Below are 26,914 nucleotides of genomic sequence, written 5' to 3' on the forward strand. Positions count from 1 at the left end.
TAACCTGGATGATTAACATAATTAACCAAGTGAAGCCTTTAAATGTCACTTTAAGCTGTATAGAAGTGTCTTGAAAAATATCTAGTGAAATATTACTTACTGTCATCATGGCAAAGATAAAAAAATCAGTTATTAGAGATGAAAAACAGAAACATGGGGGCTAATAATTCAGGGTGGCTAATAAATCTGACTTCAACTTTATTAGTATTTGACACAATCATACAGCCTGTTTATTCTAAAGACAGGTATTTATTTACTTTTTTGCTCTCTAAAGTGTGTGTACTTGTCATCTGTGTGCCACTACAGCAACACATTGAGCCGAAATGACAATTAAACTGCCGTCCCTAGTCACTTCTCACTGCAGAAAACTGACGACAGTATAATTATAAATCTGTCATCATGTTTGTCTGTGCATGTTTTTTTTCTTTTTCTTTAATATTTCATCCATCCCGTGAGCTTTATTGAAGCAAAAAGCTGCTTTGTAAGCTGTGTTATAATGCAAAACGACTACAAATGTGAGAGCAAAAACATTCAGACGCTGACTGAATTGAACTGTGGTGTGGAGTCAACTGAAGGGCAGCTTTGATTGTTTGCAATTGCTAATTGAGATCTGTAATGCATAGTAATTTAGAGACATCCCCAGGAACAGTGGATGTGAGATAAAAACAATAAGCCACAATGATACTGAGATGTATTTATTGTGGAGCACCGGTAATGCTCACACAAACACACACACATTTGCTCTTCAATATGACCGTCTGTAGTGGTCATAAAGTCTAATGTGTCTTGAGAGCATGAATATTTAATGTTGCCTCTCACATTCTCTAGAAACACACACACACACACACACACCCACACACACACACGCGTGCGCGCACATACACACACACACACGCACACGCTGCAAATGCACTGCATCAACAACAAACAGGCATGCACTCAAACACTGCAAATACACTGGATCAACAACCCCCCCCCCCCCCCCCCACACACACACACACACACACTGCAAATACACTATCAACAACACACACATACACACACACACACTGCAAATGCACTGCATCAACAACACAAAGGCACACACACACATACTGTTAATACATTGGATCAACAACACTCTCACACACCCACATACACACACTGCAATTGCACCATCAACAACAAACAGAAACAAACATACATACTGCAAATAAACTGGATTAACAACACACACACACACACCCACCCACATACACACTCTGCAAATGCACCATCAACAACAAACAGGCACAAACACACATACTGCAAATAAACTGATCAACAACACACACACACACATACTGCAAATGCACTGCATCAACAAAAAGACACCCACACTGCAAATGCACTGAATCAACAACACATAGGCACACACACACACACATGCACGCACGCACGTGCACACACACACACACACACACACACACACACACACACACACACACACACACACACACACACACACACACACACACACATACTGCAAATACACAGGATCAACAACACACAAGCACAGAGAACAAGTGCACTGCTTCAACACAAACACACACACCCTAAAGATTTCCAATAGCAAATCAAGTATCAATGGCTTTGTGAGTGAATCAAACCAAAAGGTCAAGATTTCCTTAAAAAATCAGCTTGTTTGGCTCGAAGTATGTGTGTGTGAGTGTGTGTGTGTGTGTGTGAGAGAGAGAGAGAGAGAGTGAGTGTGAGGGTGTGTTTATCTTGTTGAGTGAGGGGATATGTCTTATTGATTTGTAAGAGCTATGTGGTTTCTCTGTTATCTAAACTTCTCCAGCATGGCCTGTGGGCTTTCTGTCTGTCCGGCTGCCCTTTACTCACACACTCTTGTCTCAGTGGTTGGATTAGGATGACTGTCTGTGCTTGGTGAGGATCACTCTCTGCTTTCTATGATACTGAAGGTCTGGGGGGTTTTCATACTACTGTTTCAAATGTTCAGTTCAGATTAGTGGTGTTAACTTCGTTACTGTGTCTTAGAACAAGCTTGGTTCTTTTATCCATCCATCCATCCATCCATCCATCCATCCATCCATCCATCCATCCATCCATCCATCCATCCATCCATCCATCCATCCATCCATCCATCCATCCATCCATCCGTGTTAAAATAGAAAAAAATTCAAATATATTGGGTTTGTTTATAGGCTATTTACAGATTAAGTTATTTAATGCATGAACTCTCTCTTTCCTGATTTCCTGTTTTTGTTTGCACAGTAAATCTGATTAAGTCAGTGTGAAATGTTGCTATGACAAAAGTAAGGTCTAAGAACATTTAATGTTACTCACATGTGTTTTTCTAGTATTGTCACAGCAATCATCTCACTGCAATTCTTTAATGCGTTATATTATATATAAACAAATAAATAAAGTAAATAAATATAAATACAACACTACAGTAAATACTATAAATACAAATAAGTACTGTACCTAAATCCATTCGATTTTAAATGTTATTATGTAATTAAAATTGTATTAAATAATGTATAAAAAACACATTATAAACACTTGTATGGAAGATAATTGCTAATAATAATTAAATTGATCTACTGAAATGTTAAATAATGTTTTTACTATTCCCTTCATGGTAGATCAAAGCTAACAAGAAATAAATGTCAGATATAATTAATTTTCTGACCAACGTGCACACAATAAACAGAAAATAATTGTTACAAACAAACCCAAAACACACCAGCACTATCGACCCTTTTCACAAGCCTGTTATGACATGTTTAACGGTCATTAGCATCTTCAATACTTGAACGTTTTTTATATTTCAATTTTTAAAAATACGTATGAACATTTACTGTATATGTATTTATGTATGTATTCTATCATCTTTGCTTTTAATTGCAAAAAATAATATACCACTTGTGCGAGGTGTTTCTAATGCAACGTCTATGGGCAGTACAGAACAGTAAATTTGACCTTAGCCTCTCCTCTGGCTGCCATTATCAGTTGTACAGAATTTAAAAAAAAATCATCATGGAATTTTTTTTTTGCTTTTTTTTTTAACAAATAAGATTGTAAAAACATTATTTGTTGTACTCTGCCATTCACTGCGCTCTAAGTTGTCCCAACTACAGGTATGATGACTTCCGCTGCGGAAAAAAAAATGTGAAGAGGGTTAAATATTTTTTTAACATCTTATGTATGGCTGATTCCAACTGCTGATTCAAACTGAAAACACCTAAACACCAGACATCAGTACAATAATAAAAATTCTAACCAAATTCAACCTTAAATTAATTGCAGACAATCTCAGAACACATTGCAAAAGATGTCAGAAATGCAAATCACAAACAATCAATTAATATTATCTGCACTATTTGCATGTGCAAGGTATTTGGATATTAATAAAATGCAGCATTTTGCTGACATAACTAAACTGAAATCATTATTACAGTCTTTCAATCTCTGTATCAAACACACTTGCAGACTAGTGAAATAAAAAAACAGCCAAACAGATCGAGGCCTTGTCACTGCACAAACACACACAGACACGTTATTAACGCAGCTTATAGCATTGATTTTATTTATAATCCCTCATCTGATTTTATCAGTAATCCTTTCAAATGACGTAGGAGGACAGAATAATAGAGCAAGACTAAAAAAAGGAGGTCTGCGGAGAGAGGTGGAGTGTTTTATAGAGGAACAGTGAGGTGAGTGAATCATCTGCAGTCAAGTGTATTGAAGCGAGGGGCCTGTCGTGGGACCATCCCTACGACTCAGGCATAAATGCCTCAAATTGTGCTGATATCTCAGAGGACGAAGAGGCCGGCCTGTTTCATTCTGATGCTTCTAAACAGCCCAGCTCTCCAGCCAGTGCTTGCAGAATCTTTAGTGAATCTACAGGCTGTCTTTGCCAAGGCCGACATGTAATTCTCCTCAGACGTCCTGAGAGAGACGGGCAGGAGGGAGGAAGAGAGGCCTTCTTCTATTAAGATTAAAGGGTAGTCTCCCTCACTCCTGCTGACAGCTTGAGCTGCTCACTGATGCTCAGGGCAACCAAAACCTCCGTCTGCACATCCACGGGTGGACTTTAAATATATCATGTGAGTCATGATTTTTTCACATGTTTACAACTCAGATAGATTCTCCAGAACGGAAAACCATTTCTGAAAACTGCATAAAGATGTTTTTAGAAGCACAACGTGACTTATTTTTGTACTGAATATTAATGAGTTCTCAATGCTGGTGCTAAGAGGCTGTTCATCAGAAACTGGCCTTGTTTTTATCTTGTTTATCAAGGGCAAGTTCTCAAAGTTTCTATTACAATTAACTGAGATTCGCTTATGTATGGGAAGAAACGTAATATCATAAAATAAAAATCTACTTTCTGCCATTTTTCCAAATGATCAACTAGAAGTCAAGTTATTATTTGCTTCTCTTAGAACTGGGATCGATGACAAGACTTTTGTCAGGTAGTGTATTATTTTATGCGCATATAATAATAGCCAAAAATACATTTCATGGTTCGGCATTATGCTTGTTTCTTTCTTTTTTTATACCAAAAATCAATGGATTATTTATTTTTATTCAATGGATTATTTATTTACAATTAACTAAGATTTTGTCTTGTATGGGAAGAAACCTAATATCACCCACATATCCCATATAAGATAAAACAAAATACAAATAAAAAACTACAGAACGCCTACATTGAGATATGGAAATATTTATTGGGGGGTCTCTCCACACCACCACCAGTGTGCAGCATCCACTTGGATGATGCGACAGCAGCCACAGGACAACGGCACCAGTGAGCTTACCACACACCAGCTATTGGTGGAGTGGAGAGACAGTGATAGAGCCAATTCTGTGGAAGGGGATGATTGGGAAGCCATGATCGTAAGGGCCGATAGAGGGACTTTGGCCAGGACACCGGGGTTACACCCCTGATGTTTCACGAGAAGTGCCATGGAATTTTTTATGACCACAGAGAGTCAGGATCTCGGATTAACGTCTCATCCGAAAGACGGCGCCCACTGACAGTGTAGTGTGCCCTTCACTTTTACTGGGGCATTAGGACTCACACAGACCACAGGTTGAGCGCCCCCTGCTGGCCTCACTAACACCACTTCCAACAGCAACCTAGTGTTCCCTAGTGGTCTCCCATCCAGGTACTGACCAGGCTCAGCCATGCTTAGCTTCAGAGAGTAACCGGTTGTGGGCTGCAGGGTGATATGTCTGTGGCTATAATCATCACACAATAAAAGTAAATGGAAACCACAGCTGCCAAAGGCAAAAGTCAATGAGAGAAATTGTTCTTAACAACTTTGAATGTGGATCTAGAATACATAGAGAAATGTTCTGACTATGTTTTGTTTCGATTTTGTAGCAGCCTCTTGTCTCTTTAATTTTTATTGTATTAAACATTCCAGTATAATAATTCATGCACAAAAAAAAATAAAATAAAAATCATACAGCTTTAAAATGACAAATCATGACAAAAACAAACAAACAAACAAAAATATTTTTATGAACTGTCCCCTCAAGAGTACAAGATAAATGTAATGTAATGTTTTTGTCATTTCAGGTTTTGTGCTTACCAAACATCTTCTGCATCCACGTCACACTCTGCCCCGAACTGACAAATGTCACAGGTGGATGTCTCCTTCTGTCCGTTCTCCGCTGAACCCTCGTTCCCTGCTTAGATACACAAAGACAGAACAGAATAAGCCACTGCGAGTGTCACAAACATTACATGAGCCAAGACGAGCATGTAATCACTCTCACACGCAAACATTCATAAATAGATAGAGAGATAGAGGACAGACATAATTCTCATTCTGTCTTTGTCTCTGTCTCTCCTGAGAAGTTCAAATCCCCCCCGATCTTTCCTCAGCCTCGCTCCTCATTTCATCATGATGATTTCTGATTTGACGCCCCTGCTCCCTGGTGATACAGGCTTCCCAGGAGCCGCAGCTTAAAGCCCTTCGCTATCGCATATCTGCCCTCATCAGTGGACGGGGAAAAGCAATCCTGTACGCCATGGAATTTAAATTACGTCTCCTCCTCGGAGGATCATCGTTCCCCTTTGGATCCTGACCCTCCATTATAAGGTGCTATTTTTAAAACTTAGACTGCAAAGACAGAGTAGAGAATAGAAAGGCAGGAGAATAAAATAAAGGAAGTATAAGAAAAGAAAACAAATGTAGTAAACTTGCATAACAAACTATTCTGAAGTCACAGGTGCTGTTGATCCTGATTTTGGATTAATGACAATAACAAATGCTCTTACAGATCAGTATAAAGTCAGCATGAAATCAAACTTTACTCATCCTATTTTTTGATTATATAAAAATGCTTGGGGGCAGCATGGTGGCGCAGTGAGTAGCACAATCGCCTCACAGCAAGAAGGTTCCTGGCATTTGTGTGGAGTTTGTATGTTCTCCCTGTGTTTGTGTGTGTTTCCTCCAGGTGCTCCGGTTTCTGCCACAGTCCAAAGACATATGCTATAGGTCAATTGAGTAAACTAAATTGGCCTTAGTGTGTCTGTGTGAATGCAGCTGGTGGTTCATTCCGCTGTGGCGACCCCTGATTAATAAAGGGACTAAGCCGAAAAAGAAAATTAATGAATGAATAATAGTGCTTGTTATAAATATTATATCTGTGCAAAAATGAATTTGCCCTCATAATCTTTAATCAAATACCATAATCTTTCCTGACCCCTCGAAAAGACTTCCTCACTTCTGGTCACATGGAATGCCTTTAGGGCGGGGCCATTACTGCGTGTCTCAGTTCTATTCTGCTTTCATGGTCAATCTTCCTCCATTTTGTTACCAATGCCCATCTTCCAACAATCCAATCGGTTCCTAAAGGAAATCATGCACGGCCCTACATATTTTTCTCTCAATTTAAGACTGTTTAATTGGATGTACATCACAATTGTATCACAAAAGTACACCTTAACCTTCATGCTCACTTTACGTGAGTTATATAAATTCTGATGTACAGTATAAAATATAAATGAGATATTTGAAAAAGAACACTGATGAAAGGAATTTTCAAGGAACTCTATTCACCTGCCAGCTTAAATTTCCAGTTTTCAATGGCTATGTTTACATGCACTCATGTAATACGACTGTAATTGGATTGATGATTCAATTGGATTGAAAAAAACTTTAAACAATTTAATTGATTCGACTGAACTCTATCTCAACAAAATTTTAATAAAATCAGAAAGGGTATTTCATTTGTGTTATAATCCAATCCAATAGCAAAATTAATGAAAAAAAAGGGAAAAAAAGACCATTTAAATGCCTGAATCAGACTGCTTTATCAATCATATTCAGAAGCCCCTGGGGTACATGTTCTGTGCAATGTTGACATGCATTAGCCTATGTATAATATGATAAATACAACTACTGACTGTATTTCATTAGCTGCTTAATCAAGCATGTTATTTTAGGAATGCATTGTAACCTACATATAAGTTTAAATTAACCCTATAAATGACATAATAAAATTAAACAATGATTTTAAATATTACAATTATATATTAAATATTATATATATATTAAAAAAAAGATATTATGATTTTAATTAAGAAATAAAAATAATCAAATTTAACAAATAAAATGTAGAAAGGCAAAAAAGAAAACAGACATTTTGATAATTTGTATTTTGATAAATACATTTTGATAAAAAATGTGCATAGATGTTAACCAATTAGGAGTGGACATCATCAAGTCAGGAGCTTGCTCTAGTAGCAGCTATCATCTAGTCTAGGAGTTGGGCGCACCTCTGAAGGATCAGATGGACCCAGACATGGCACTGAACAAGTTCACACCATTAACGGTCATCATAATGTTAAATTCTTTAAAGTTTTTAATGTTTAGATTTTTTTAAATCATACGAACATTAATATTTATTTATGTATGTATTATATTATCTTTGCGTCAAATTATAAAAACAAATTATCGCTATGCGAGGTGTTATAATGCAGCATCTATGGGGCTGAGAGTAAATATGCTGTTATTTTGTCCTCATGTTGCCGTCATCAGTCTCACACAACTTTTTTCCTTTTTCTGAAAGTCTTGACAACATCATTGTGGAGTTTTTCTTTTATTATTTGAGCAAATAAGATTGTATAAAAATTATTTGTTGTACTCTGTCATTCACTGCACTCTGAGCTTTAATACCCAGCTTTAATGCCTTCCGCTACTGAGAAACCTGGAAATGTGAAAAGGGTCTATTCTTCAGCCTTCCATAGCACATAAAGCACATATACTCTCTCAACAAAATCCATGTTAGCCATTTTACAGTGAAACTGAAGTGATTTTACGTTTGTGAATTGAACTTCACGTGATAATGACGCACATAAACTCAAAATGTTATAGTATTTAATTATGTGCAAATAGCGCAAGTTACTCACGCAAAGTACATCCGGTGTTTATATGTCCTATAAGGGATACAAGCACTAGTCTTGCATTGAGTTGACAAACAAAAGGCGACTCAAGACTATTAAACAACCCTTTAAGATGGTGAGTCATTCTCAAGTGGCAGAACTCAGAAAACAGCAGCTTGACTAGAAGGTCAATGAGACAACCCCTTCAGCCTCAGAAAAAGAAGATTAAAATCTGGGATTTTGAAGTCCCCCCAAAAAGGCTAGTCATCCATGAAAGAGAGGGGGACAAAGGGACAGGACTACGTGAAGAATCTTATTGGGCAGTTGCTCATCATTTCAGCAATGAACAGGGTAAAAATTAGTCCTGACATACAGTTACTCTTGTAAATGAGCTGCCAAAAAGTACCCAGTCAACATATTCTGGACAGATTGAGGCGTGTGAAAACATTGAGATTTAACCTAAACATAAGGGCTGAGAAGAAGATTTAAAAGACAAAAGACAGCGTGCTGCCATTGGTAGAAATGACAACATGGTAAAGTCAAGATTAATTTCATATTTCATATTTTTTGTAATCGAAGAACATTTTAGTGGTCTTGGGATAATTCCCAACACTAAAGTGTATGTGATTTTAGACACATTCAAAGACTTGTCAAGTGTTACATGTCGACACCTGCTGGTATAGTGATGTAACCTGCAGAAAGAGCAGGTAAAAAAACCCTAGTCTGTCAGTCCGTCTGGAAGGTAGAAAAACACAGTAAGAATGAATTGAATGCTGAAGAGTACAAGTGAATGATGAAAAAATAGTAAAATAAATGGATATTCTTCTAGCATTATGTATCATTTTGATTTATTGCATTTATTTATTGTTAATTTCTACACATGGACTACAGTTTTACAAGCACAGACTAACTGACCAAGCCTGCTCCTGCTTCTACGTAAGGTGTGTCTGCATGAGCCCAAGGGTCTGGAAAGACGAGAAGTGCTGCAGGGAAGGGGCAGTAACACTTATCTGCATCTCCTATTTAGACGACCCTCTGAATTGATTTCTCTGACCAGGAACACGGGTCGATCATCCGTGTTCCTCACCTCTGTTTTCAGCTTTAACTGCTATCAAAAAGAGCACGTTTAGAAATAATTATGCTTTTCTGTTTGCGGAAAACATGGTCAGGGGCAGTTTTAATGTACCTTTTCTAGATAATGGCTACAGAAGTTTAAATTCTTTTATTATTAATGCTTCCCAACTTTTTTTACACTAAATATTGAACAGTAGAATGGGTTTGGTTGTGAGAGGAGAGATGCTCCAATGAAGAGAAGACAGATGGTAAGTGTCCAGGAAAATAGCTCTTAATGGGACAAACCCATTTGTGCAGAAAGTAAGGAGAAAGGTGGAGGTGGATTTAGGGCACAACATGGGCTGTCAGACAGATGATAAATGAAGCCACCCATCTCCACACAGTGTATAGAAACTGACCTTCACAACAAATAGCAAGAATGGGTGTAGCATTCCAGTCTGGGTCAAATGAGCTGAATATGAAACCAGATCACATCATGTACTGTAAAACACCAAGTGACTAAATAAATATCACTGATATCAAATATCTTTCATCTTGTTGTACAATAAAAAATATCTCAAATGATAATTTTTTTTAACCTCACTTTAATAGGTCAAGAAAAAATAGCTAAAAATGCTGTATTATACATGTTGAACTAGTAGTTGGTCATGTCACTTTGTTGGAAAAATACATTTTTACTCATTCATAGTCACAGCCATATCACCCTGCAGCCCAAGACCGGTTACTCAAAGAGGCTAGGCAGGGCTGAGCCTGGTCTGGATGGGAGCAGACATGGGGAAACAAGGTTGCTGTTGAAATTAATTATCAATAATTAGATTTTAATGAGGTCAACAACGAGGTGCTCAACTTGTGGTTTTTGTTAGTCCTAATGCCCCATTAAAGTGAAGGGGACACTATTTTGTCAGTGGTCGGCGTCTTTTGGATGAGACGTTAAACTGACTGTCTGTGGTCATTAAAAATTTCATGGCACTTCTAGTAAAGAGTAGGGGTGTAACCCTGGTGATTTGGCCAAAACCCTCTATAGGCCTTTACAGATAATGGCCTCCCCATTCATGAATCATCTTTACCACGGTCTCTCCACTCTACCAATAGCTGGTGTGTGGTGAGCACACTGGCACCCTTGTCCTGTGGCTGCTGTCGCATTATTCAAGTGGATGTTGCACACTGGTGGTAGTGTGGAGAGAACCAGTAACCCCCCTCATTAAATTGCACATTACATTACATTCATGCCTTTTTTATTTGTGCATGATGCAGACATTTATTTAGCTTTTTTGTGATTAATACAAAGACTGTAACAGTCAAAAATAACTTAATGAACTTTTTCATTTATGCTATTTTGCATAAATATTATGCTTTTTCAATAATCTTTTTCATTTTTATCTGAATATGGTCTCCTATTAACCTACACATAAAAAACTTTGGCTAGAAATGTAACAAATGTCACAAGTCCACCCTATAGATAAAATAAGTTTTGTTTTAAGATTTTAAATTAAATGTTTAAAATAACATTACTGGCCAATGGTCAAAAAAAAAAAATCAAAGATATATTATCCAGAAAAAAGTCAAATGGACAAAAAATTACTTTAGAAAAATTATCTTTGCTCACAAACATGATTATTTAGCAATGTACACTCACCTGTAGACTGGTTTGTTTCACCCCATTTGCTCTTAGATAAATTGAATTGTTTCATACATGAGATGAAAATAAATCCCACTTGATTCGTTTGAGTGGTCTTCATCACAATGTACACAATAATGAATGAATGAATGATAATTCCTGGGCCATCTAATGAAAAGCAGCTTAAATTAATACACCCAACATCCCATACACACCATTTATGAAATGAAAGGGGTTTAGAACAGCACAGTTAAACATTTGCTTGGTCGCAGTCACTAGACTCTTTGTTGAGCTCTCACTAGACTCCAAAAGGTCAAATTCTATCTTGTATATTATTTTGCATTTTGAAGATATGATTAGCATGATCCTGTAATGCAATGTATCAGTCTATTATAAAAAAAAAGTGTGTTGTATAATAAAAAGGCTCTATCTCATATCTCCATGATGAGCTGCCATCACACAAGAGCACACTGAGCTCTAGAGAGACACAAAGGTCAAGTGAATCTCCACAGATGGAGAGGACACATTACATCTTTGAATCAATAGACAATGTAGGAAGCATAATGCTTACAGTGGAAAGATGATAGCCTGAAAGAGGATCTTTGGATTTCCACTGATCTCCAAAAGCTAATGATGCTGCTTGTGTGCGGTGAATGTGACATTTAAGCATTTCGTATGATCCACAGAAGCGCCTTAACACTTGCTTTTCTCAAGAAAATATCAAAAGATGTTCCTCTATGGGTGGCAGTAACATGAGATTTTTAGACCTGAAATGACTGACTTATATTTGACTATATTTTAGGTGTTGTTTCAACATATGTGACCTTGAACCACACAACCAGTCTTATTCTGCATGGATATATTTTTGGTAACAGCCAAAAACAAATAAATAAATTTTTAAAATATATAAAAATATAAAACAAATATCACATGGGTCAAAATGTTTTTAAAATAAGTATTAATAAATGTGTTACTAATCAAGTTACTTTTTTTCAATAACGACTAACAAAACAAATAAATTTGTTTCCTCTGCTGCCATTACTGACAATAAAATGCTGTGTTAGATAATTGATAATTATCACTTACTGTAATTGTTTTGATCTGAGTAGGATTTCTCAGATATAGGACCTGTTCTGGTATGTGTGTGTGTGTGTGTGTGTGTTTCAAGGGCAGTGAAGTGGAGCACATAACTGATGATGATTGATGTGTAAGTGTGTGTCGGAGAGTTAGTCAACCCCATAACTGATGATGACTGGCTAAGAAAACAGGTGATAACGTAAGCTCCACTTTCAAAGGAGAAGACGAAGCCACTATATCAAACCAACAAATATATCAATATATATATAATTATTTTATCGTGTTGTGATGTGTAAATAGCCTAATCAACAATATCTTTGTTAAATTTCTTAAGGAGCATAATTTGTTTTTAGACTGTTTTGCCAGTTGTGGTTTGTGCAATAAATATTACAAGTTTTTGTAGCCATAAAAATGATAATATTCACAATAAAATATCAAATTTTGAAAGGTGTCTCTCACATTTTTTTCACAGCAACATGGTATAGAATAGTCTACTTTTTTAAAAATAATAAATTTAATCAGTCCCTCCAAGATTTCCTGATTTTGTAAATGCTGAATTTATCACAAAGTCAGGCAAACTCTGCAAAAATTTCTGAAATGTTGCGAATTTCCCACAAAATTTGGGGTCTAGACTCTATGACATCATTGCGACACGGATTCACCCAAAACAAAGGCCATTTTACACACATCCCGAACGTAGGTGACAGTATATACCTACGCTGGTCTGTAACTCAGCATTAAACCAGAAGAAGTCAGTTCACAATTAATATGAGTAAAATATAATGTAAAAAATATGAGATTAGTTAAATGTCCCTCAAGAAATTAGTTAAATAAAAACTTGTTGCGTGATCAGCACATAACACCAGGTTGTTGCACAGATCCTTCTGGTTCTATTTATCTGAAGCAGGAGCCTTAGGCCTTCTGAATTGTAAAAACAACAACAACAATTTTTGTTTTTCTGGGATGGCCTTCATGAGAGACTACCTGTGCAACCCTTCAGTAGATTTTAATCTTTGAGCTGTTGTGCACACACAATTTAAATATGGATACAAGATTTCTTTTTAAAACAAACAGTATTTAAGTCACAGAACTTAGTGTCTGGGTCTAGGAGTGATAAAAATATATATTTATTAAATACTTTTGTCTGTGGTATCATTTTTTACAGCAAATCAACACAAAATAAGGCCGCGAATATTACTGCAAATTTATTTTTTATTTTATTTTATTATTAATTATATTTATTCATTTTAGGCCGCAAAATTTAGAAAAAAAGTCCTGCGAAATCCTGGAGGGACTGAAATTCAACTTTGTGTCTGTTTCATTCATCATATTTATTTTGTGGGCATGCAGATTTTTTGATATACCCAATTACTATTTAAGAGAAGTAACTAGTGAACAAATGACATTTTTAAAGTAACATGCCCAACACTGCTAGCATGCATATGATGCAGTAATATGAACTGAGTGTTATTTTTTTTTCTTTTTGTCACCAGCTGCTTAGCCAGATGCTGTGCGTCCATTTTACATTTTGTGTTTTTTAAATGCTTTGGCGGTTGGCGAAGCACTTTCAGTTGTTTTTTTTAGAACAGCACTCACATCTCAGCAGCAGAATGCTTTGATGGACACAAACTGTATATGGCATTTTTGGTAAATGGACAAGGAAACCCTGCAAGAGCATCCTGCAGTGAAACAATTACAAAACAGTACAAGACTGCACAACTTTATTGTGGTTACTTATTGTTATAACTTTACTGTGGTATTGTGGTTAATCCTGAGAGTAAGGTGTTTTCTGTATCCAGCCAAATCATCACAATCATTTAGTGCAGTGGTCTTAAACTCAATTCCTGTAGGGCCACAGCTCTGCAGATTTTGGCTCTAACCTCTTCCAAATCACACCTGCTTAATAGTCACTAGTAGTCTTGAACACCTTTATTATTTGCATCAGCAGTATTTAATTAGGGTTGGAGCAAAACTGTGCAGAGCTGCGGCCGTCCAGTAATTGAGTTTGAGACCCCTGACTTAGTGCCTTCATTTTCCCTATTTTATTGTCACCCCTCATACTTTGTGTGTAAGTGGTCGCTGTAATGATATTTTTCGAACTGTAAGCTATAATTGTTTGTACATTTTCAGTTATTTCATTGATTTCCAGTGATAAATAATAAAATCTCCAAAATGTAATGTGGTAAACATATTGTAAGGAAGCAAGTTTCGATATTTGACCTGCAAACCAGTCCTATAAATAGAGCAGCAGGCTCTCGATGCTCCTATCCTGTGGTCATCAACATAGCCTTCACCACGTTTGATCCATTAAAACCTACTTCACACAAATAAGGCTCTTTGAGTGTCCTGGGAAAATTGGGGAAAGCATGTCATAAAACCCCCTCTGGCACTTTGCCTCCTGTATCCACACCTGACAGCATAGAAGACCTTGCAGTGACCCATTTGCGCATGTAATTACAGCAATCCGCTGACGACGGTGGCGCAGAGCGAAGGTGTCTAATTTTGTGGAGTGCTCCCGAGGCCTTTTTCTTCCACTGGCTGACAGCTTCTGGAGAGCTCTTTGAAAGCCAGATGAGGGTTTAAATTGGCAAGACGAGTAAGAGCCAATGTGTGAAATTCAGAAAAGGAGGCCTGAAATGGGCTGCCCTTCTTTCAGGGATTAGGGCAGAAGAATTAGGAGAGGAATTAGGGCTCAGAACTTCATTTTTTCCAGCTTTGACCAGATTAAGCGCTGCTCGCTCAAAGTCTTCCATTGAGCGCCATAAGACCCAACAGAAGATCTACGAATAAATTTCACTCCAGGTCACTGTAAACCGCGTAGAGGTCAACTGTGCAATATAAACATGCAGACGCTTTTATACCACTCTCAAAGATTAAAACGACATACAGATTAGATGTATACCTCAACATAAGCACCATTTCAGCTGGAAAGCTCTCCAGTATTCTCCAATGAGAAGTGCGCTGAGGTTTAGAGCCTCACACACACAAAGAAACAAGCGTGCTGATCTCCAGCTCTAAATGTGATCTGCCCCTGATGACACCCGTAATAACACTCGTCATGGAGCCACTCTCAGATATTTAATGGAGGAGAAGTGCAGGGGAAGGACATTATATGAAGAGCAGAGGGTGATGAGAAATGAGAGAGTTGTGCAAAATGACATCTGCGGTATGTTGCACAGAAAAAGATAAAAAGATGAAAGAGAGCATTCGAAAACAGATGAAGGATGAAAGACATAAAGACTGAAAGAAGGAAATAAACACAAAGGGACAAAGAGAAAGAGACAGAAAAACCATCTGCAGCAGCTAAGCGGTCGATGGGCAGTCAATAAAGTGTCACTTTCTGCAAGCTAAGAAGCTGGCCTTAATGAGGGGATCTGACCAGGATTGAGGCTGAAATGAACATCTACATTAGTGGCCGCAGCAATGAGTGCTTTACCACTGGATGACCTTCCCTAAACCACACTCTCAAATTAGACACCAAGACGCTACTAATAACCATAAGGAAAAAAGTATTTCTTACATGTGCAGTATAGAGGCAGCTTAAGACAGCTGACTTCTGGTCCTGTACCTTTACATTTGGTACTAAGAGTGCATCACAAGTAGACGAGCAAGACACATTTATATTGTATTCATAAAGACCATTTTTAGGCCCAATCCCAATTCTACCCCTTAGCCCTTCACGTAAACGTGCAAAACAAGAGGGGTCCCAAATCCCTTTAGCTTGAAGGCGTAGGGAAAAGGGTAGATACCCCTTCGAACAGAGATTTTTCAGGACGACACTCGAAACAAAGGGGTAAGAAAATGTCAGAATACACCAGCCACAATGGAAGTATAAATAAATAAAAAACGCTAACATTTCGCTATCTACAATCCATAATAGTAACTGCTGTATACACTTATTTCACGCGGCTGCCATTTCAAAGAACCAAAGCGAGGCTGCAGTGAGATAATTTTTCATCAAACAACATTACAATCTCTTTAAGAACAATATGCTTAAGTATCCTTCTATGGCTTCAGTTCATTGCACCAGTTAAACACCATGGAGATGCTTTCCTGCTTCAGTCTATGTAACCCAGTAAGCGATAAAACATTGCAGTCCTCTGTAGCACACCCTCATGTTACAGTACCTGTCCCAGTACTGAAATTTAAAAAAAGTTTCCCGCTAACATTCAAGCACCGCTGAGTGCGTTCATAAACAGCGATAATTAACCATAGTATTCACCAGTGCTCAACAGTTTACCGCTCTTCACCCAGTGCAAACACAGATACACGGACACTGGAGCGTGAAGCAGCCGTGAAGATTAGTTGAGTCCTCAAGCAGATCGCTCGTCTGTGTTTGTACTCGGTAAACAGCGGAGGGTGAACTGATGACCTTCTCATAGTCATCATAGTCATTTCTGTTGAGCACGTGAACACAATGGCAAATTAGCGCTGTTTTAAGAAAGCCATCAACAGTGCCTTAAATGTTAGTGGGAAATTGACGGTTTTACTTTTAATTCAGTATTGTGACCAGTCTAATAGTGAAAGAATCAGTTTATAAACTCGAAATCCAAGCGATACTTCCTGGTTTCTTCACACTGCAGCCTCGATTTCGCTTTTAAAAATGGCGGCCGCGTGAAATCAACCTATAGCAGTCCCACAACACAACTGTCACTCAATGACACTGGAATCCCTTGTCAGAAGAATCTAGTGGCTGGGCATGAGCTTTTGAGAGTGTCTGCTATAATGTTAATGTTGTTTATGTGTTTACATAGATGAATGTGGCCACGGTGTAAATGCACAGTACAGTTACGATCTTATTGCCATATTAGATCATTATGATAGCATAAAATAAGCCTTCGGTGATTTCCTGAAGATAAATACCAAAATAAAAAAATAAATAAATAACAAAACTGAAATAACTTTAGCAGTCGTGAATTGTGATTGTCTGATCTCATATGAAGCAAGAGATTGTGATGACATATGATGACGTGTGCAGGTGTTGTAGTGGTGTCCCATTTTTTAGAGGTAAATTTTGAAGCCCTTCCCCTTCACACTCTGTTTCAAGGGCCAAGGGGAAGGGGAAGGGTAGGGGTACAAAAAAAGAATTGGGATTGGGAACCAAGAAACGAAAGCTGTGATAGTTATTTTAATAGTTAATTTCTTTAATCGTTAATTTTAAATGAGTAAACAGTGGGTGTGACTTTTTTTCTACCATGGGTTGAATGGATGTAGTAAAGTAGGCATTTTATTCATAAAGATCAGGAAAGTGGTTTTACAAGAGTTTTTACTCTTATAGAGTAATAGAGTGGACTCCGGTTGTTGCTAGAGCGGATACGTTTGCGGCCGGAAGTTAACGAGAATTATTTCTATTATTTATTCAATTTCTCATTTGTTTTATTTTATTAACGTCTACCCCCGCCCCAACCCTAAACCCAACTATCACAGTAATGTAAAAACAGTTGTTGTACAGAGTATTAGTTATGTTATCTATTAAATAACCCAATAAAATTTATTTTTGAACACCTACCCCCACCCTAAACCCTAAACCCAACCCTCACAGTACAGTAAAAATATAAATTATTGTCATACAGTGTTATAAAAAAATGCTGCTTTATAATGTGCATAGCGCACTTCCGGCCGGCCGCATATCCGATCTAGACTTTACCGTGGACTCCTCCTGCTCACCATTTCGGTTTGTTTTCAAAACTGAAAGTTGAACCAGCGTAGACAAGTATGTTAGCCACACCCATTACCTCTAAATCATGTAATCTGAGAATAAAACTAAAAAAACAAACAGGAAGTGCATTTTCAGATTTCAATTAAAGATAAGAAGTGCAAAAATTTTTTTTCTTGCACAGATTAATTATTGACCACAAAACTGGCAATGTGAGCTAACAAAATCATGTAGTTAGTTTTGATTTCTTGGGGACTTTAAGGGTGTTAAATCTAACAGGGAGCATTCAACTAGTCCATACTGTTTTCATAGCTGTTTAAGAATCAGTGTGTAGTAAAGTTCGTTGTTGTGTGGGAAGATGAAGACAGGGTCAGCGATATCAGGTAAGTAGTATATATTTTTTTTTACAAATGCACAACACGCTTAGAAGTGTAGGTGTGTGTGGGCTCTCTCCTCTCTCCCGGCTGCTCCTTCGCTTCTCCTTAAGAAGTGTGTCTCTCCGGCTCAATCACTACAATAAACAGGTGTTATTTATTATTTCTGATTTGCCTGCTGATTAGCCGCCGGGTTCTGAGCATGCTCTCCCCCCTCATTGGGTGTTCGATCATGCTTACCTCTCCACACAGTGTTACAAAGTGTTATAAATATTCCATGGACTTACAGCAAAAAAGCACCTGTTCAGAATCTTCATTTTAATATTTAAGCATTGGAGTTGAATTCAGTCATTTTTTTTCCAAAGACAAACTTTAAAGGGAAAGTTCACCAAAAACCTTTTTAAAACATGTGATTTTTTTCTTCTGTTGAACACCAAAGAAGATGTTTTAAAGGAAGCTTGTACACATTGATTTTCATAGCAGGTGTAAGAGTTGAAATATTGCAAATATTTTGATATCTTTGAAAATTCAAAACATGAGCTGAAAACAGAGACTGGTGACTCCACAACCCAGCAGGTGTGAATGCGGGAAAAAACGGCTCCTGCTGCATTTGCATCTGAGTCTGCTGAAACTCGGCTTCATCCACCCCAACTCACACATATGGTCATTTCAATGTTTGAATGTTCTAAATTAACCAAACTGACTTTAACTATCATGTTTCATATCATTTGAAATGTCTCGACTGGTACAATGGTCTCATTCTCTCAGAAATAGACATAATCAAAACAATAAATATATAACTTCAGGCATCTTTTGAACCACTGTGAAGGGTGTGACTTTTCCACAGGCAGCACTAAATGTGAATGCCTTTTGTTATGCACACACCCCCTTCCTTGAGGGAATTCTTGGATTATTTAAGGTAAGGTTTGAGAAAGGCTCAGGGCGATTCTGCCTACCCAGATCAGCCCGTAACATGGAGCTTACGCTCCACGTTATGTAAAATTTGAAGTCAGGTATGCATCTTTTTATCTTGGATTTATCTTTGATAATTTGATGTTTTGTATTGATCATTTATGAATTGACTGATTGAATTGGCATAATACATTTACCTGACTAATAAATTGTAATGTTTGACCATATTTTGCTCACTCTGTAATTATTAATTCAAGTAGATTACGCTGTATCCTTGTTTCCGCACGTCTTGCGTCAGGTCAGTAGACGGACTAAAATCCAGTTGAGATAGAGCATTGGACACACTAATTGTCTTTTAGGGATCCGACTGACTCTTGATATTGATTCAAGTGTACTTAGGTGGAAAGGGCGTTAACTTCCGTCTAGGTCAACAAGGTGTTGCACGACTAACCTAGATTGGGTACTCGACCTTTGTTTGAAGGTAATATTATTCTAAATTAAGTTCATATGGGAAACCATGGGCTTGGTGAAAACCAAAGTTACTAAAGAGTCCAGTAGTCGGGTACATTTATAATAATGTCCTAACCTCTAATTAGAAATGATGATTGTCTTAACTCAAGGGTGTACACCTAAGCGGGACTAACTAAAGTATTTTAGAACGAGCGCGCTGGTAGCGGCCATCTAAAGTATTAGTCAATTACCTCTGTTTAATATTCAAGACTGACCAGAGTGTGACCGTGAGGGACACCTTCGGCCGAGGCGATTTCTCTGAGCGACATGAGCACCCAAATGAACGGATGTGATAGTTAGTAGTGAAGACAAAAGGTTCAAACATTTATCTAAATTATATATTGATATAATCTTCTTAATGTTTTATGATTGGAGTCAGATAAAACTAAAGATAAATATATTAATATTCTAAACCACCTCATACTAAAATTGGAGTCAGATATGAGTTAAATTTAAGGTAAATCAACATTGTGCACTGGAAAGACCGAACAGGCATTGAACCTTCATCCACCAGTGGACACCATTGGCATTGGGCCAACTGGGTGGACCTTACACAGGGAAAGCAAATAATATGCAAGTTAAAGTTACAAGTTAGCTTTTTTCAAAACATCTTCTTTTGTTTAACAGAAGAAAGAAAGTCAAATATGCTTTAAACAAGTGGAGGGTGGGAAAATAACGACAACATTTTCACGTTGAGGTGAACTTTACCTTTAAACATTGGATAAAAGCAAAGAAATTAGTTGAGGTCAGTTGGACATATAATCATTCATTCATTCATTTTCTTTTCAGCTTAGTCCCTTTATTAATCTGGGGTCACCACAGTGGAATGAACCGCCAGGTTATACAGCATATGTTTCACGCAGAGGATGCCCTTCTAGTCTCAACCCAACATTGGGAAACACCCATACACTCTTGAATTCACACACATACACCATGGCCAATTTATCGTATTCAATTGTCCTAGTGCATGTGCTTGGACTGTGAGGGAAACCAGAGCACCTGGAGGAAACCCCCGTGAACACGGTAAGAACATAAAAACTCCACAAGCGAAAGCTCACTGAATCATCCAGGGCTTGAACCAAAGACCTTCTTGCTGTGAGGTGATTGTGCTACCCACTTTGCCACCGTGACACCCTGACATATGAACATATTTCTAAATTCTGTAATAAGGGAAAAACAAATTCATGCATTGCAACATCAACTTATTTAATAAAACATTTTACAGGTACATTCATTTACATGACCGTTTTGAGTAGTATTCTGATGGATTTTAATTTCTAAGCCATCAGTTGTTGATGTATTCATCGGTGTGAAAGCTGTAAAAGTTCAGAACAAGCTGTACAGTTTCGCTTAAAAAATGAACTTGAGGTGTGAAAAAAAGTCTGCATGTTCTGGGAATCCATCAAGCTCTTCTGTCTCAAAAGATGAAGGCGCATTTTATTCCTCACACAATGACCCCTTTAAGCAGCCCAGTAAATTCTCCCAGAGCCTCCTGCTGCAGTGCATGTGCTAGAGTCTGGCACCTCATCTCTCCATCTAAACTCTCAGACACCGCAGGGTGGCACAGAGAGCAGCTGAGGCGTTCCAGCTTTGTGTGTGCCAGTCTTTGCCACCGAGCTCCACTAATCCTTCTGGCACCACAGTCGCAATCTTTCACTCCAGTTTTGCCCGCTGATCTTTAGAAAAGATCCAAATCAGCAGCACAAGGCAAGCTGCCGGTCCACAAGAGCTAAAGGCTACCGCAGAGAGCTTTTCATAAAATATGACAAAACCCGTTTAATATGATCTCTTACATCGAAATGCTATATTTCATTCACTTTGTTCTGATTGTCTATTTATAAAAGAGCAATGCTATTTTTCCTCAAGCGGATCTTATGAACTCCATTGACGTTGAATGATTTAGTGAGAACGACGTGAGATTTTCCACCTCAGTAGAACAACAACACGTTTTTCTGTTTTTCTGTATCAAGTTAAAGGTCATTTCACAACTCAGAGGAATATGCTCATTGCTCAGAGACCTAAACCAAATTTAGATGTTGCCCTTTAACAACATGAGCCCACATGGGACCTTTTAACACCCAACAGCAATGCACAAATGAAAAGCAAGTGAAAACAAATGAAAGCATTTTCACAAGGGATATTCTCTCTTAGCAATAACATGTCAGTGAGAACAATTACACATTAGGACTGAGAGAATTGGCTGAAGTACTTAACCATTTAAAATACATAGTTAAAAAATACTTAAACTAACCCAAAGTTTTTCACTAATCTAAACTCTTGGGTTGCATATTTAAATGCTTTTTAAAATTATCTTCTTTTTTTTAATCAACAGTTGATTCGCATTTAACTAAAATTTGTGCTGAAACCTTCCAAATTTGCACCTGAAAAATATAAGAAATATTTAATATAGCTTAATAAAACATTAATCCTTTTACTAACAATATATCTATAAACATTAATCTAATAATTAAGGATGTCCCGATCAGGTTTTTTTGCTCTCGAGTCTGAGTCTGAGTCTGAGTATCCAATGATACCGAAACCCGATCCGAAACGTTTATAATACATGAAAACAAATTAAAGAAGAACGAAGAAACAGATGGATGTTCACTGTTTATATTTATTTTACCTTATTTTAACATTCAAAAACTCTGTTAACAGAGAACTTTTTGTGAAGTAGCTTCAACAATTAAGTAAAAAACAACATCAATTATTCACTTTTGGATTTTAGTGCAACAGTAAATACAAAAAATTTAAAATAAATAAAAATAATAGCCCCTCAACCTAAAATACCCAGCAGGCAATCCCAAGTTTACACATCTCACAGTTAGCTAAGGCAATGTTGTCGTCATCAACTTTATAATTCTTCCAGACCACAGATATACTCGCGCTTTCCGCTTCAAGCTTCTTCTGTGTTCTACTTTGCTGCCATTTAACCAATAGCATCTCTGCAACAAAGTGATTTCATGCCACACACGTTACTGTTTCTGTGTGAAGTCAAGAAAAAGGTTTAACTCTGTGCCACCGCATAACTATAGATGTTTCAAAGAAAAAAAAGTATATATGTAAAATAAACACACACACACACACACACACACACACACACACACACACACACACACACACACGCACAACACACACCACACACACACACACACACACACACACACACACACACACACACACACACACACACACACGTGATCGGATCTAGACATCCCTACTTACAATATACAAAAGTTGTATTTCGCTTACACATACATCATTTATATACCAATTAGTACAAAAAGTAATTAAAAATATACCTTCACTAAAAGTTAATTTAAAATGACATTTACTTAAACTCTTTTTCAAAGTTCAGTCTTTGTTTATGATAGTTATTGACTGACAGGTGAGTAGTAACTAAATTTACACTACTGGTCAAGTTTGGGGTCGGTTTTTTCATGTTTTTATTTTTTTTAGGAAAATTGTTTTGTTCAGAGTGGCATTTATTAAATGTAAAAAAGTTAAATGGTTAAATACTTATTTATTGAATATTTATTTATTACTTATTGTATGTATTTTTAAATCAAATTATTAGTCCAGTCATTATTGCTTTAATTAATATTACCATAACTGTAATAATAATAATAATAAAAAAAATAATAACAACAACAACAACAACAACAACAACAACAACAACAACAACATCAATAATAATAATAATAAAAATAAACAATAATAATAATAACAATAAAAATAATAATAATAATGATAATAATAATGATAATAATAATAATAATGATAATAACAACAACAACAATATTAATGATAATAATAATAATAATACTAATATTAATAATAACGATAATAATAATAAATATAATAATAATAATGATAACATTAATAATAATAATATCAATACTACTACTAATAATAATGATAATAATAATAACAATAATAACAATGATAATAATAATAATAATAGTAATAATAATAATACTACTACTAATAATAATAGTAATAATATTAATAATAATAATACACACACACACACACACACACACACGAAACAGTTATGTGGTTTACACGTTTAGAGCACCAGTGATCCTAAACCAGCTGCAAAAACTCAACAGATGTGAAAATGTAATCTTCTGCTATGTTTGTAGCCTGCAAATAATCCCTACGATGGTACAGGCATCAACAAAGAAACATGAAATTCTTTTCCATTCAAAAAGACCTCCAGCTTCAGCACAAACTCCAGACTCAAGCCCATCGGAGCTCCTTTCTGCTCCTCTACACTTTCAATTCACAGACAGTCAAACAAACCAACGGCCTCAGCGGATTTTTGCAGATGCATCCCAGGATAAATGAGCCTTTAAGAATTGAAAGCTCTATAAACAAGCGAGCCCTTAGATGTTTACATTTCAAACACTGAGGTTAGTCTCCGAGGAGTTCAGGCTTAGCTAGTTCCAGTAATTTGGGAGCGGGAGACTGCTGTTACGACGAGTATTTCTGCACTGCTGAGGCTTGATGCTTTACTGATTTTAACCAGAACAGATTGCAGTCGCTTTGTTTATAATGTCACTCAAGAAATGAGACTCGCTATTGTCAGAGAAGAGTGTCCTCATAAGGTTCATGATTGGAAAGGGATTAAACTCATAGATGCAACTACTGAAAAACAACTCAATTTCCACCATTTATTGTATGCACTCCTCTGATGATCCCCTCAAACTTCTCTCAGTATGTTTATCTTCTCATCTTCAGGACAGTAAATGTCTGTGCTGTATTCTGTGTTGATACAGTATTAATTCTCTGGCCTATAAAGAGTGGGAATCTACGCCATGGGAATTTTTGTACCTCTTTGTATTTGGATGCATTCAGTTGCACATAAATGTAAACTAATGCAATGCTGATGACCTTTCAACTTACTAGCCACACCCTAGCAACCACTTACGGCACCCTAGCAACTGCCCCATAGACTTCCATTGTAAACAACATACCAATTCATGCTAACAATATACCAATCCTAGAAACATTCTACTCATACTAGCAACATGCTAATTCATACTAAATTCATGCTAACAACATGCTAGTTTATACTAGAAACATGCTAGCAACATGCTAATTCATATTAGAACCATGCTAACAACATGCTATTTTATGCTATAAGCATGCTAGCAACAGGCTAAATCATACTAGAACAATGGTAATTTATGTTAGCAACTGCCTAGCAACCACCCAGAACACCATAGCAACTGCCTAGCAACCACTCTGAACATCTAGCAACCACCTAGTAACACCTTAGCAACCACTCAGAACATCCCAGCAAACCACCTAGCAACACCTTATGCCTAGTTCAGACTGCGTGATTTTAGCGATCTGAGAGAATCGCCGATGAGTCGCCGATGCCTACGAGATAATTGGCATGCTAAATATCTGGAGCTGTCGGCGATTCAAATCATGCCGTGTGATTTGAGTTTGACTGAAAATAACATCGGCGATCGCCTACAGCCAATGAGAGAGCAGCTTTCACATGTGTGTGCGTGTGTGGATACCTGCTGCAGGCTAGTTAAAAGAAGTTAAAAGCGCTCTTTTTCGGTTTATTTGGACCCACGAAACGGAGGAAAAACCAGTGGAGGTTTGACAAGACTCAGGAGCAACTGTGTCTTTTTGACGTTTCATACAGAAAGAAATTAGTTTATTATCAACTTTGAGGAGAAATGGCTAATTCCCTTTAAACCCAGGTGAGCAAATATGTATTTTCTACCCCATTAAAGGCTTCTTTCTCATTATGTAGTTAATAAAAAAATATATACTACGTGTTTTTGGCTGTGAGACGTAGTTTGGACGAACTTGTCGGCGATTCTTCCTATAGTAAAGTCATGCAATGTGAAAGTCCTTGTCACTGATCCATCTTGCAGTGTAAGCAGCGACGAAACGCTAGCCCAGATAGTCAAGCAGTGTGAAAACATCTGTGACACGACTACTTTGAAAATCATGCAGTCTGAATTCGGCATTAGCGACCACCCAGAGCATGCAGACAACACCTTAGCGACCAATCAGAACACCACAGCAACCACCTAGCAACACCTTAGCAACCATCTAGAACACCCTAGCAATGCCTTTGCAACCACTAAGAACAACCTAGCAACCACCTAGCAATGTGTTAGCAACCACTCGGTGGTTAACCTAGCAACCCCTCATATTGCCGTAGCATCCACCTAGCAACCCCTAAACAACTATTTGGAACAACCTAGCAATCCTAGAGCAACCGCTCAGAACACTTTAGCAACTGCCTAGCAATGCCTTAACAAACAGTCAAAACACCCTAGCAACTGCCTAGCAACACCTTAACAATCTTCCAGAACACCCTAGCAACCACCTGGCAGGAAACATGCCAATCCATAATAGAAACCTGCTAACCTATATGTAGTTATCTCTCTATGCCAACTGTTTCAAACTTCTTAACCTCTTCAATTATTTAAACTTTGAAACCCCTTCAAGCTTTCAGACTAGACTTCCTCAGGCCACATTAAAGTTTGTCTATGAACTTTCCTTTTCTAGTTACATTTACATTTAAGTGTTTGGCAGACGCTTTGTCCAAAGCAACTTACTATTGAGGAGGCATTCTGTGACTCAACAAGAAGAGGCAATACACACAAGAAGAGCTAATTAACGGTCAGTGCTTAAAGAAAGAAGTGCTAGAGTAAGGAGAGGGGAGTGCTTTAACACCCACAAGAGTGTTTCTACAGGTGGTTTGTCAAGCCCACTCACTTTCGTGAAGCACACTTAAATATTTTTAAAAGATATTGTGTGATTGTAAGAATGCGTCAGAGTGATTAAAGTGTTAGAGAGATGAAAGAATGTGTTTTACAGGTGGTTGGTCAAGCCCACTCACTCGTGTGAGGTTCACTCAGAATTGCACAATGTTTCGGGGTTGTCGTGTGGTGAGGTGAAAAAGAGAAGAGGTTTTGTTTACATTAGTTCAGGTGATCATGGGAGAGATGGGTCTTTAGTTGTGGTTTGAATGATACTAGTGAATCAGCAGGCTGTGTGGAATGAATCCCCACAAAAAGCAGACAGTTTTATTGTAATACTTTTTGAAAAACATCTTACAAACCCCCAGAATAAAATGGACGGTATCTTTATAAATGCTCTTGTGTGTCTGAGAAGCTGAAAATGTCACTCTATAATATTCAGTGGAACTAGAGAAGCCGTGCATGGATGCAGAGCGAGCGGATCAAATAAATGAACAAGCTTATCCGTAAGTGGCAGGGTATCAACAAGCAGACACAAGATAACATTTCCATCTATTTTCATAT

General features: G+C 37.4%; 1 protein-coding gene across 4 annotated transcripts in view; it reads right to left on the minus strand.

Annotated features, from left to right (window-relative positions):
* Positions 1–26,914, minus strand: part of tmeff2a (transmembrane protein with EGF-like and two follistatin-like domains 2a) — a 104,968-nt gene that overhangs the window by 15,266 nt on the left and 62,788 nt on the right. For 2 of the 4 annotated variants that reach the window (XM_087265758.1, XM_087265756.1), the window contains exon 5: positions 5,592–5,688. In XM_087265758.1, coding sequence (XP_087121884.1) covers positions 5,592–5,688 — 97 coding nt within the window. Of the gene's footprint in view, positions 1–5,591; positions 5,692–26,914 lie in introns of all 4 variants that reach the window. The other 2 variants (XM_087265757.1, NM_001128365.1) reach the window with 1 other exon arrangement.

The sequence above is a fragment of the Danio rerio genome, chromosome 9 (genome assembly GCF_052040795.2).
Source record: "Danio rerio strain M-AB ecotype USA chromosome 9, GRCz13ab, whole genome shotgun sequence".
Classification (NCBI taxonomy): Eukaryota; Metazoa; Chordata; class Actinopteri; order Cypriniformes; family Danionidae; genus Danio; species Danio rerio.